This window comes from Aplysia californica, unplaced genomic scaffold, assembly GCF_000002075.1.
Source record: "Aplysia californica isolate F4 #8 unplaced genomic scaffold, AplCal3.0 scaffold00220, whole genome shotgun sequence".
NCBI classification, from domain to species: domain Eukaryota; kingdom Metazoa; phylum Mollusca; class Gastropoda; order Aplysiida; family Aplysiidae; genus Aplysia; species Aplysia californica.
Window position 1 is genome coordinate 783,607 of NW_004797490.1, and position 14,037 is coordinate 797,643.

Genomic DNA, 14,037 nt, shown 5'->3' on the forward strand with positions numbered 1-14,037 from the left:
GATTGGATGGGGGCGGAATGATGGGGGGAGGGGTTGGAATTATCCACCTTTTCAAGACTGATGATCATAAAAAGCATAAAAAGCTAGCTATATTCTATAAGCCTTTGATTTCTCTTTAAGACACCTAGATTATTTAGAGCCTAACGCAATGCCATCTTGTCCGATTCGTCATTTCTTAGTGTGCCTGTGAAGTACACTATACTGGACCAGCGACCGCAAACTCAGAATTAAGAAACACCAAGGTAATGGCTTCAAGATATGAACATAGTTGGTTAAGATTTCTTCAATAAAGTTGCTTTCATAACCATGTAAAGGTATTTTACCACTTTGTTCTTAGTGCAATATGTACGTTCTTCACCCCGCACAAGTGAGATGGGTGGTTGGCGGGTGCTCTGGTGTGGTGTGCTTCTTCTTTCCTATCAAACATCTACCATCTTTATCTCCCCTCCTTCTTTTTTGTGTTTGTTACTTTCTTGTAACTCCTCTAATCTTCGGCACTTATATGATCTCAGTGTGTTGCAAGTACCGTAAACCTCTTACTAAAACAAAATAAAACAAAGCACAAGTGAGTGCGATTCCCATGTATTTGTAGGGAAGTTGTCACAAGAGTCTCCGTCTTTCAGAAGAGCAGTACCTCAAAGAGTTCAGGTTAGTTATGTCCGGCAGGATGGAAGCAGTCTGAATCCTAAATGATTACAGTTGTGTTGGCACAGGCATTCGACAGTTACGTCTTGTTACGACAAAGGTCTTTATTTCAAGTCTTGCTTTGACACAGATAATGAAATAGGGGGAAATATTCAGGTATCTAGTTTCTCTATTGTTTATCTGACTTGTGTCAGTGGTTAAAAGTGGGTGGTTGGCGGGTGCTCTGGTGTGGTTTGCTCCTACTTTCCTATCAAACATCTATCGTCCTTATCTCTCCTTCTTTTTTATGTTTATTACTCTCTTGTAACACCTCTAATGTTCTGGCGCTCATATGACCTTATGCAGTTTCGAGCGTCGTAAAACCTCCACTAAAACTAAAAAGTGGTTAAATAGTTAGGCTCTTTGCCGTTGCTCACAGGAGACATCAGTTCAATCACCTCCAGGAAGTTAATTCTATCAAACGTGTCCGTGTTGGCTCTGACAAGCTGAGTCGAAACTGCTCGCCCCCTCAATCTTACCACGTTGTTAGGGGTCAAGAACATTTAATTTTGTAATGAACGAATTAAAAAAACCAATGTCCTATCGATTCGAGCAGGCTTGAAAAGGAGGACCAGTCTTCATTCTTCGAAACGGTAAACTATTAAAAAAACAAAATTATGTTTACCTGCTTGTGTTTTTTTGCGGTCCTGTTCAGCCAAGAAAAATTTCCATCTCGGATAATAAAGTATTATCTATCTTATCTATCTTATTCTTTATCAAATGTAATGTTTGACTCAACACAAGCAAATCGGATCTCAGTTGTTCATAAAAATGTCGAGCAACGTAAAGTGATCTTTTTTTTCTTTTTTTTTTTTACAAAGTGTGAATACTTGGAAATGTCCTTGAATACGACACGTCTAACCAAACCTCTTTTTTAAAAAGTGTTTTACGACGCACCAAACATTTTCAGTTTTTAGAAAATTTTGAATTTTGCTCGGATGGTGGCCGAAGCCAACTCTTATCGATTTTGAACCACCAAGGGATCTTTTTCGCCATTGTCCGAGAAGGGTATCTGTAGATCCTACCCACCATAAGATCAGGGGTGTAGCTGAAAGACAGCTGTATGAAGGAGTCAAGGAGAAGCAGTAGAAAGGCTGCAGAAAGAGTCAGGAGCCCAGAGGAGGGGGAAAAAGAGGTGAGGAGGTGGGGGCAGAAAGGAGAGACAAAGGCAGACGACATAACATTGTTAAAGAGTAGGAAGGGATGTGAAAGGGAAGAAAATAGAGAAAACAGTTTCCGTCGCAATCCGGATTCGAACCCGGGAGCTATTGAATGAGAGGGGAACACCTTAACCTCTAGGCCACAAGAGCCCCCACCAAACCTCTTAACAAGGACGTAATATTTTTGGAGCTTATTTGTATTATGGTTTTTGTACTAAGAGCCAAGTTTCTATATATATAAGCATAAGTAAAACTGTCATTTGTTTTGGTTGTTTACTAGGAAATCGAAATATAATAATAAGCTGAAGTTCGAATTCAACAGATCCTGAGACGCAAGCATTGCAGTCCGGCCATAAAATTCTCCCTATTTTCACTGATGCTTGTATGGACATTTGGTTCTCAATAGCATAATAACATGACAATCATATGACAAAAATATTACGAAATAAGCTCAAATAATATCACGTCTCTCTGGACAAGCTGTTGGAGTACCCGCTCCCCGAGACTGCCATTCCTGTTTTGCCATGAAAGTTGCACCATTTTGTTGCGTGTAAAAAAATTCTGTTATTTTTTTTCTTTTTTTCTTCATTAAATTTTTTGTCTTGATTAAGATAGGGGTGAAACGTTGATTTTTTTTAGTATGTTCTTTTTATCACATTAATATACGTGTATTTTAAAAAATCACTCTTACGTTGTTTTTCTGCAGGAGTATAAAAATGAAAGCATAACATAATTTTTAAAATCACTCTGCAGGAGCAACCACACTTGAATTACTTCCGATTCACTGGATTAGAAAAAATGAAATAGATAAACAGTTTTTTTTCAAGGTCTGCGATGTAAGTTGGGAGGACAACATCAAGGAGTGGACAGGCCTGGAACTCAAAGACGCGCCCAGGAAGGCTGAAGACCGGAAGGAGTGAAGGAAGCTGGTGGTCAAATCTTCAAAAGCGCCCCGACGGACATCCATTTTACGGGATAGGTGAAGGTGAAGGAAGTGAAGCGATGTAAAAAGTCAACTTAGGTACAAATGGCTAAAATTTGTCATGACAAACTTGAAGAAAGACGTGATCGACAGTGTTTTAATGTCTCAAGGTCTCCTTAATAAACAATCAAATCTCTCGCAAATAACTGAGTTGAAGGGAGAAAGGTGTGATTTGAATAAGAACTTTACGGTAACTGTTTCCGAGTCTGAGCTGGTTGTCATCTTTTGAGTCACTTTCCTGGTTAAGATAAGGTAAGATACTTCTTTGTTGCCCAGATCCTTGCACATTGGTTCGGTGCTTCACCACGTACATACACACACATACATACACGTACACATACATACACACACATACACAAACGCACGCACGTACACAAAAACATACGCACTTAAACACACACATACGCACACTGTCACATTGTGTCTATTTGGTTTGCTTTTCAGGAAATCCCTTTCATTTCATTTTTTTTCTTTGAGTTTGACTGTGTTGGTGTTGTGCAAGCTGAGGTATTATCTTATGTTGAAAGTGTTACTCCATTACCTTTTTCGAGGAACCCAAACCCATTAGACCATGGTTCCAAATATGAGTGTAAAACCACAGCAGTAGAAGTTGTAGCAGCAGCACTTGATAGATGAAAATGATGAGAAAGCTAGTAAAAATGTCTAGAGATAGTTAGCTTCTAATGCACACACATTTGATTCCAGGCAGACATGTGCATAAATAAAAATAATTCATAACAAATAATGAGTGACATGGAATAACATCAAGAAGCTAGCCCAGGATAGAGAAAGGGGGAAGGTGTTTGTCCGTGGCCTATATCCTGGTGCAGGGTGAGAAAGACAATGATGATGATGATGATGATGATGATGATGAATGGAGTGTTGGAAAGAACTGGAATTGGAGATATCAACACGACTAGAAAAAATAAAAAAGGGAAGATGGAAATATTTATGACATGTTCTAAGAACGCCGAAGACAAGATTGCCCTACCAGATATGGTATTGGAGACCAAGTGGAAACAGAAAAAAGAGGTAGACCAACTGAAAGTTACAGAGGCTCAGTTAGGGATGAGGCAATCACCAAGGGCTTAGATGTGCCAAGATTGGAGGAGTTGACCAGGGACAGGCAATCGTGGTGCCGACTGCTCTCCACCTTATGTGCCTGGCGGTATAGGAAGAGAGTAAGTAAGTAAGACATGCGTTTTGGATGTAAACGTTTTACATCCCCATCAAGACAGTTTAGGGCGTTTGATAATGAAAGATAATGTTATTTATATAGCACATCAACAACAAGCTCTGCGCGCCTTACAGTGCAAATATTACCCCCAGCCTGGCCTAGAATACTCACCATATTATATTATCGGCTTCCAGGGAAACAGAATGATAGTGCCATCGAGGTGGCATGTCTCGATCCTGGCCTGTAAAGACCCCCATCCCCCATAGTTGAAAGTATTACATCTGAGAGACAGGGAATACACTTCCCCTGCAGGATTCGAACAGATTTCATTTGCATGAAGCCAGGGGCGAAGGCTGACTTGTTTGACAGGGTAATCAAAGTGAAATGGGACCAGATATGGCCTGTAGATATCACACAAGAATCTTACTCGAGGCGGCGACTCTGAGTTGTGAATGAAAACAAATCCGGAATTCATATTGTATGTTCAACCGCCAAAATAATCGGGAAAGTATCTTATTAAATATCAGTTCCCACTAAAATTAAACTTAACTTTAGATGTGAATACATAAACACAAAGCAAATAAGCAGAGATGTCAGTACTAGATCTATATGTTATAGATCTACCAGTGAGTCTAACTCTTTGGTAGAACATGACAATTATTATTTTTTAAATTTCACATTTGGCTGTTTTTGTTAGCCTTTCGCGGCCAGGAGCTGGTGTCATAATCGAGGTCACGATCTGATTATAGGACGGTAAAAAGTCGAGGAAAAAAAACAAGCTCAAGCAGCAGTCAAGAGATTATTAAGAGTTAGTTCCCCTCACATTTGTGAGGTAGACTCGACCAGTGTTAGTTAGCTTACTTAATCAGGGCTTGTGATTGATTTTAACTGTGGCCCCAAAGGGGTGAACACGGTATATGTGGCAATGAAACAGCTTTGACTGCCATGCACATGTTCCCTTCAACTCTATTCCAGCCTCACTTTAAGCTTACTTAATCAAAGCTTGCGACTGCTTATGGAGTGGCCCGAGAGGGGTGAGGAGGCTATTTCTGTGGCCGTGAAACCGTTTTGAATGTTAGGCATACTGTTCGTTGTTGGTTACGGACGTCTTTTTACATTTAATTTATGAGGTTTACGTTTAAGGATGAATTTGACAGCGACAATGTTTCAAAATTAGAAAGGGAAGCAGTGATTATTTGATTATATAGACGCTTCGCCCCTGCATGAAGCAGCAAAAAATTAAATCGTTTGGCCACAGGCGACGATCTGTATGATACCATCGTTTGACGTACAATCTTGTCTCTTATGCCTTTCATTTCACCTGAAGTTAACGTTTGTACAGAAAATCTAAATACATGTACAAAAATGCTTTCAGATAGAACGGCAATTAATTTCCTGAGCAAAAATCGCAAAAGATATGCCAGTGTCTGACTTCTTCTGCTCGCGTAGATTTGTCATCCGTTGGGTCGCCTCTGACAGAAGACAACAAATCTCCTCCACTCCTCTCGGCTCTCTACTTTCCTCAGTGTGTCCCGCAGCTCCATGGCTGTCCATTCTCGGATGTTATCCTCCCGTCTCTTCTTCTATCTGCCTGTCTTTCGTCCTCCCTGCAGGGTGCCTTGTAGAATGCTTTTAGCAAGTCTTGAAGAAAAGGTGACATGGCCGTAAAAAAACACGAAATGTGTTGGTGAGTTCGAGATTGCTGAGTGTTAGCCTATTTCAAAAGGAATTCGAGTTCAAAATCGAACGGTACCATAATCATGAAAATCAGTAGAATTGTTCTATCCCTTTTTTAAAAGAACATTTACACTCTGTTCCGTGAAAAGTCGAGGAGCAGAACGAGCCGCTTTTTCTTTTACTTTTTACGCAATAGAGAAAACACAACAAAAGAAGCAAATGCAAAAACAAAAATAAAAAGATAAAAGAACACTCAGATAACACGTTGTGAGTAAAATAAATGTTTTTTACAACTTGTTTAATTCATAGATAGGCATTAATATAACATAATTAATGGATTCTAAAGAATGAAAGTAAACCAGTTGTTCCACGTTGCCCATAATTGTCCTGGTGCTTAACACTAATTTTGGAGAAAAAAAACAAACCAAACAAAAAACAAAAACCCCTCTCTTTACGCGTTAATTATGTACAAATGCATGCATGTTTTTAAAAGGCTGATAGGCGTAAAACGATCTATGTCTGTAATAATAATATGTGTATAACCTACATGCTCTTGGCCATTCTATTAAACCATTCTTTTAGTCCAACAGTTATGGATTCCTCGTAAACGTAGCTTTAACGATTACAATTCAAACCAAATAAGTCTTCATGGAAGAAAACAGTAACGAGGAACATCTGAGAATGCCTTCAGGTGATAGAAGCTTTGGGCTCATTACGGTGAATGGCCATCATGACGTCATCATCTTGACGAACTCTGAAGTACAAAGATGTAATATTATAAATATATCAGTAAACACTAGTATAGATAAATATTTTATAGACATGTGTATATCGCACACAGAAATGTGGTTTCTTAGGAGAATGCTAAGAGTATCGTGGAAGGAAAAGAAATCAAATGAGGTAGTGCTTGATGAAGCCAACGTGGGACTCTCAATGTTAAAAACAATCAGGAAACAACAAATGCAGTTTTTGGGACTCCTGAATAGACATAAGTGTCTTGAACATCTAAGCTCTCACTGGCAAAATTGAAGGCAAACGAGGCAGGGGTAGGCCCCCAAAAATCTACTTGGGGAACGTAAACAAATGGGTACCAAGGAAAGATCAGGGAAACGTAGCTTTTTCTAGAGCATCCGAGCAAAGGAATGAATGGAGAAACATGATCGCCAATGTCTGTCGCAGATCTGGCACTGGATGATGATGATGATAATGATGATGATGATGATATATCGCACATACACACACACACACATACACACACACACACACACACACACACACACACACACACACACACACACACACTCACACACTCACACACACACATTTTTTCAAAAAATTAAATGCTCTTGCACAATGAAAAGATGATAATGCAGTTCACCCGTGTACAACGTGCCTTTTCAGTTTAGACGTATCAGCAAACAAAATCTCCCAAATCAACCCGCACATTATTTGCACAGGAATACGGAATGAATATCTGCAACAAACATAATCTTCGAAGATAGATAGATATATAGATAGATAGATAGATAGATAGATAGAGAGAGAGAGAGAGAGAGAGAGAGAGAGAGAGAGAGAGAGAGAGAGAGAGCGAAAGAGTTCTCCCGAGCAGTGTAAACGGTTTATCACCCAGTGCAGAAGAGCTCTGGCGTCAATTTCAATCAGCGTGTGATTTGCTCGAAATTAGGGGTATCTCCAAGATATCTTGTAACTTTGTTTGTGGCAGTCGTATTTTCTTGTTAGTAATGCATAATAAACCCAGATGAGTGATCCATGTTTGAGAGAGAGAGAGAGAGAGAGAGAGAGAGATGGAAGGGTGAAGCCTATACAGAATTTTTAAAAACACCTTTTGTCACCAGAAATTATTCATTCTATTCATTTCCTATAATATCTCAACTTACCGTCATAGTTGACCTGTCCGTCTCCGTCGACATCCGCCTCCCGGATCATCTCATCCACTTCCTCGTCCGTCAACTTCTCACCCAGATTCGTCATCACGTGACGCAACTCGGCGGCAGAAATGAAACCGTTACCGTCCTTGTCGAAGACTCGGAAGGCTTCTCTGATCTCCTCTTCTGAGTCTGTTTCTTTCATTTTTCTGGCCATCATAGTGAGGAACTCGGGGAAGTCGATGGTGCCGTTGCCTGAAAATGTGTGTCACAGATAAAGCTGGTCAATCAAAAATATTGTTCAGATAACTTGTTTGTGGTCATCACTGCTATACAGATCTGGAAAATGGTGAAATGGTGTGGGTTTAACTTCCCTCTCAACACTATTAGATTATTTAAGAGGCGGGGCCTCCTAGTTTAACGTCCGTTTCCGAAAGGACCGAGCCAAATGGGAAATTCGTGTAAAGTGTCTTTCCCAAGGACACAACGTCGGACCGAGCTGAGGCTCGAACCCTCAAACCCGCAATCTCACGATTACGAGTCCGGTAGCCTAACCACTAGGCTACCGACGCCACTCTATACGGCTGTGAATGATGGACAATTACCAAAGACAATGAAATTGAAGCTTCAGAAATGTGGTTTCTTAGTAGGCTTTTGAAAATTTTATGGCGAAAAATGTAGTTTCTTGAACACTTGACTCGACATAAAGACTTTGAACATCTTGCGCTCATTTGAAAAAAAAGTAGGCAAACGAGGCAGGCGTAGACCATGAGAAACGTTTTTGGAAAACCTGAACAAATTGGCGACAAGGAAACATCAGGGTTATACATACCTTTTGAGAACAGCCGGGAAATGAATGGAGAACCATGATCACGCGATATAATTATGTTTCAGATCTGGCACCGTGTGATGACGATGGTAATGATACTTGAAAGACAAGTCAAAGATCTGATGAACTCCTTATTCAAGGGGAAGCTGTTGAATGCCGACAGGATCTCGACTCGAAGGGAACGCGGGGTAGGGGTCGGGTGGTTGCTGGGTTTGGAGGATTGGAGGGGAGTTGGGAGGGAGAGGGTGGAGGTTGAAATGTATCTGTTTGAAATACGGCGTGTGTATTTGAAGTGATAAAACGTCAGAAAAAAGCTCACCGTCAGCGTCCACCTCGTTGATCATGTCCTGTAGCTCGGCCTCTGTGGGGTTCTGTCCCAGGGATCTCATGACTGTGCCCAGCTCTTTGGTGGTGATGGTGCCGTCACCATCTTTGTCGAACAGGCTGAACGCCTCTTTGAACTCTGGGAACAAAATCAGAATTCCATTCACGTAAAGTGGGTATTGTTTTATGGTTGAAGAATAACTTCTTTGCTTGAGAACGTTGTTCATACCATGCCTATGAAACAATACATTTTATGTATGGGTGTTAAGCTCAGATGTTGGTTTGGCGACAAAGACTAAAGAAAAAAAATATCAGTTGAATAAATTGCAGTAACGTGAAGAAAAGCTCTCTGTAATAAGTTTCCTTTTCATACTGTCCGTATGCTATGGGATAATTGCAATGTCAATAAACGCAGTTGTTTGGAAGTGGTGCTGTTAAAGTTTAAAGAGCGCAAGAGCTTCGTACAGTCGCATACTATGTCCTTGTACAGTCACACCACTTTGCAACAACGCCTCGGGCCAGCCTGTTATGCCAAACATGTGTACCAATCCACACTGAGTAGTGTCCTGCTGAGAGACTCCGATGATTTATTATCAACAAGGTAAAGAGAGGAAAATTATAGTGTACAGTATTCTAAGGACACAGTGTCCTACTCGACATAGCCAAAAGTCAAACTTACTTTATTTGGCGAGTCTCGTCTTACCGGTCAATTCAGACGCCACTATTTCAGAATGGATACCTCGAAGCAAATACGCTCGTATTGTGCTATGTGCAACAGAGGGATTGCTCCTCTGGTGATATTATGATACCTTTCGATACTATTATAGTAGGGTAAAAAAATCGTGACGCAACTTATCCTCAAATATCTCTTTAACGGGTGAATCAATATCACCCATACTTGCACAGCAGCTTGTAACAATTTGTCTTACTTTTATTTTATTTTTCCACAGCAATGGAGGCTAGATTATAAAACTTTTCGTTAAAAATTAATATAAAATACTATAAATCTCCCCCGCGCGGAAAATGGGATTGCTCATAGCGTTTCCCGCTTCTCGCACACATTTTGTTAACGTAGGCTATATGGCCAACGTCACACCTCACCAATGCCACTTTTTATTGGCAAAACTTGTAACAAGAAACTTATTTTGTAGTGAGCAAAGCTTATGCACTAAAGGTTCTCAAAACATGCGTTCAATAAGCATAGTGTCGAGATTAGAAAAAAAAATGACAGACTTGCTCTTAAAAGTGACATTGCCCCAGCAGTGAACCTTTCAAAATCTGCAGAAACCACCCACTTGGATTTTTTATTAATATTTATTTAAGGAATATTCTAGAATACAACTAGCAGGTCTTGTTTACAAAAATATTGATCAGTTAAGACAAGTAATTGGGCAAAAGTTGGAGAACATATTATAATGTTTGTTAGTTGAGAAAATATTTGACGATAAGTAATACGTTGCGCCACGAATTTTTGACCGCAGTATAATACGCTAACGCTATCCTAGAAAGTGATTGGTCGGCCTTGAACTGAAATAGTCAGTCATTATACATTTTTTTGGTTCTTTGTGCTTACCTGATGCCGAATATTGGTCAGTTTGTCAATAAAATTTGTTAACGTTGTTATTATTGTTATAATATTATTCAGAAAACGTAAGAGAACATTAACCCAGAAATAAATTATTTTGAGGATTTCACTTTTTTCATGTTGATGATGATGCTGATAATGATGGTAATGAATACATTTTGAGAATAACGATATAGAATACGTTTGATAGCTCTTTTTAAACACTTCACGAACCTCACATTAGGTGAAGTAATTGACCACATATTGGTATAAACTTACCTGCAATCTGTTCTTCAGTTAGCTGGTCAGCCTGAAGAAGAGAAAATCAAGTGACAACATGAATCTGCAAATCAAAATAATGTGAACACAAAGGCTCATATATTCGAAGGCAACTGTAATTAACTCGACATATCTCGTTGCTGTAATTGCAAAAATTGAATGGACGATTGGAGTAATGTAGGATTCAGTGAATGAGGAAATGACTAAAGGAGGTAAAGACGATAGAAGAAGAAGATTGAACTAAGTACGGAGGCGCCCTGATGATCAACCAAACCCTTTATTCTACACGCTTTCCAATCCGTCTTGTATGTTTCCTGGGAGGCCGAGAATGTTCCTGTCTGTTCTAGGGTCTGTTGGGGATAATAATAGTTACAAAGTGTATAAAATATGCTGTAGGTAATTGCTATTACTCTTCTTCGCGTAAGTCCTACACCTTCCGTCACAGAATAAACAAACCCCAACTCTTTAAGCCTCCCCCCCCCCACCCACCCCAATGTTTATTCTGCTTTCCTAGACGTGAAGAGAGTTGTGAAGGAGAGAGTGAAGGGTGCAGAAGGAGGAGTGGGGGAGTGGGGGGGGGGGGGTAGTGAGATACATAAGTACCAGAACAAAAGACGTCCGCTGGCAAGACACTGATACTGAAAATGGTATAGGTTTAACGCCCCCTATCAACACTGTTAGGTTATTTGAGAGGTGGGGCCTCCGAGTTTAACATCCTTCTTCGAAAGTACCAAGCAAAGTGGAAAATTCGTGTAAAGTGACTTTCCCAAGGACACAACGTCGGACCGAGCTAAGGCTCGAGCCCCCGAACCCGCAATCTCAAAATGACGAGTCCGGTAGTCTATCCACTGTACTGATACTGACGTTTCTGGTGTTATGGCTTAGCCTTACACACAAATTATACAAGCTTGATTCCCGAGTGGGTATTTTTATTTACTTGATATCTCAATATTTAAAAAAAAAATTAAAATAATAAATTACACTTTTATTTGTCCCAGAAGGGCAGTTTGGTTTACATCGCAAACATACATATTATACAACAATAAATACATAAATATAAATATGTAAAAACATAAATACATGCATAAATACTTACATAAATACACAATATTACACGAATACAGAACAATTTACAACCATGCCACTGTCGGTCGCCCCTGCGCAGCGCCCTGCATTTTGAGCTAGGGTGTCGTGCCTTGCTCAAGGACACACCCCAGTGACCACCCATTTCTGAAGGGAAGCTGACCCCCCCCCCCCCCCCACCCTTAACTCTCAGCCAACTCTGACAGCAAGGGCCGATGAGCAGCCCGTCTCCTAAATGAGCAGTGTGAACCGATGTGACAATACCATAGTATAGATGGCTCAAGTTATAAAGGTCACATTCGTTTTGACAAAAGCTCACAGTACAAAGTTCTCTAGATGAACGCTCACAAGCCACAAGATAGAATGTCGGTGTCCATAACAGGAGAAATTGCTCACCGTTGGGATGTCATCGGTTCTGCTCAGGAAAGGCACTGAGCAAAAATACCGACCAAAAGCGTGAGAGACGAACGTAAAAGCACAAGTAAAATATTAATTCTCCGCCATCTTCCCGAAAAACCTCCCATTAGTGATTACTACTGACTGAAACAGTTCTACGTCTTTAAAAAAAACACCTCAATTTATATTATTTGGGACGCGAGCTGCTTATAATGAATGGGATACAGTAATAATAATAATAATAATAATAATAATAATAATAATAATAATAATAATAATAATAATAATATTAATAATAATAATAATAATAATAATAATAATAATAATAATAATAATATTAATAATAATACTAATACTAATACTAATACTAATACTACTAATAATAATACAGAGATTTCCAATCAAACAGACTTTCGAACCCGGGAATCGAACCTACACCGTTCATTAAATGCGGCTGGGGAGAACCGTACAATTACACCAGAGACACCGGTAAGCTTTCTCTCCTAGCGGTGTCTGTCCCGAACGTGTTGGGTCACAACAATATGTGAGGCATCATGGCGAAATCAGGTGCTCGTCAAAATAAAGAAATTGAAGAAAAAGGCATTTTCCAGTCAGTTTGGAATTTTAAAAATGGAATTGTTATTTTTTGGCTTAACACCAATGTTGTCCAATTAAGAACACATTTTTGGGGTGGATTTTTGTGAAAAACGTTTATGAAAGGCACAGAAAATGCAAAATTTCTGTTTCCACGGACAATCAAGCTGTGGAAATAACCAAACTTTGGCGGCCATTTTCTCGCCAAGTCTACCTTTGAAACCAAGCGACCCCACTTTCTTCAATCTCAAATATCTTGACTTCTATTCAAGATAGATGGGCATTTTATTTCGCCGATACCAAAACAATTGAACAAGTTTTCAGATGATACCAATAACTCCACATGCCCAAAAATGGAAGAGCACTGGATCCCACCACGTCGTGACACATATCGATTTATTTTGTTTTTGATAGGTTTCAAAACACATCTTAACAATTCCACTTGCTACATAATGATGTGGGGGTACAACCTATCCTACGGCTGAGTAATATCACCAATGAGCACCTGTGCGCTGCACGCATGTTATCCCCACTCGTACTTTGGTCTTTGTCTTCCTTCTTCTTTTTCACACGGGAGAAACAAAACGAGAGTTCTTCTTATTTATAAAGTACATTAAGTTATTCGTATCTCATGAAACTATTAGTCAGTACTGTTCGATTGGAAAATACAGAAAATTGAAGACAGATTTCTTTTTTCTGTGTGTGTGTGTGTGTGAAAAAGCAGAATCATAAGAAACTATCGTAGAAGAAGGTGAAAACATCAGCAAAAATCACTCATTACTTTGTTGTGCCTTGAACTTTGAAGATTCTATTTCTATCTACTTACCATGATTGATTATTAAAAGTCGATGTGGTTCCGAGGACACCCAAACCAGATCAAAAAGAATTTGCTCCGGCTTTCCTAAACCCAGAGAATGAAAACCTGTTGCGCTTGGTAGTTGCTGTATAAATGAACGATAAAATAATTCGCATAAAAGAGTTCGGCTGGAGAAAATGACAGTGTTGGCGACACAAACCAACAACCACGGGAAGGGGAAAGGAGCAAGTAGAGGAGAAAAACATGTGCAAAGGGCCATGTGGAAAGGGTGGGGGTGGGAGGGGGGGGGAGGGGTCCTGTAAGAACTTGTGTATAGGATTTTATTGGGTCAGGTTAAAATCAATAAATAGGACAGCACATTGCTGCAGTTGAATCCGCTGAGCATGAATATTGAAAGGTCTGGAAAACTTGGTGCAGTGGTCCTGGAGAAAGGAGGGGCGCTGAAAGAACTGTTTTGATATCTGATTGTTATTCTGATTTGTTTTAGTATAGTATTCTTGCATACACCAAGCTCATCCTTTCTGAAATAAATAGATAGATAGATAGATAGATAGATAGATAGATAGATAGATAGATAGATAGATA

The 14,037-nt window shown here is 39.7% G+C and overlaps 1 protein-coding gene across 1 annotated transcript in view; it reads right to left on the reverse strand.

Annotated features, from left to right (window-relative positions):
- The window catches only part of LOC101861733 (calcium-binding protein LPS1-alpha), a gene marked incomplete at its 5' end in the record, with an annotated part of 43,224 nt that overhangs the window by 13,769 nt on the left and 15,418 nt on the right, over window positions 1-14,037 (reverse strand). Inside the window, 6 exon segments of the mRNA XM_035970105.1 lie at window positions 1,052-1,158; window positions 6,416-6,434; window positions 7,579-7,821; window positions 8,715-8,858; window positions 10,563-10,593; window positions 12,042-12,060. Of these exon segments, the coding sequence (XP_035825998.1) occupies window positions 1,052-1,158; window positions 6,416-6,434; window positions 7,579-7,821; window positions 8,715-8,858; window positions 10,563-10,593; window positions 12,042-12,060 (563 nt within the window).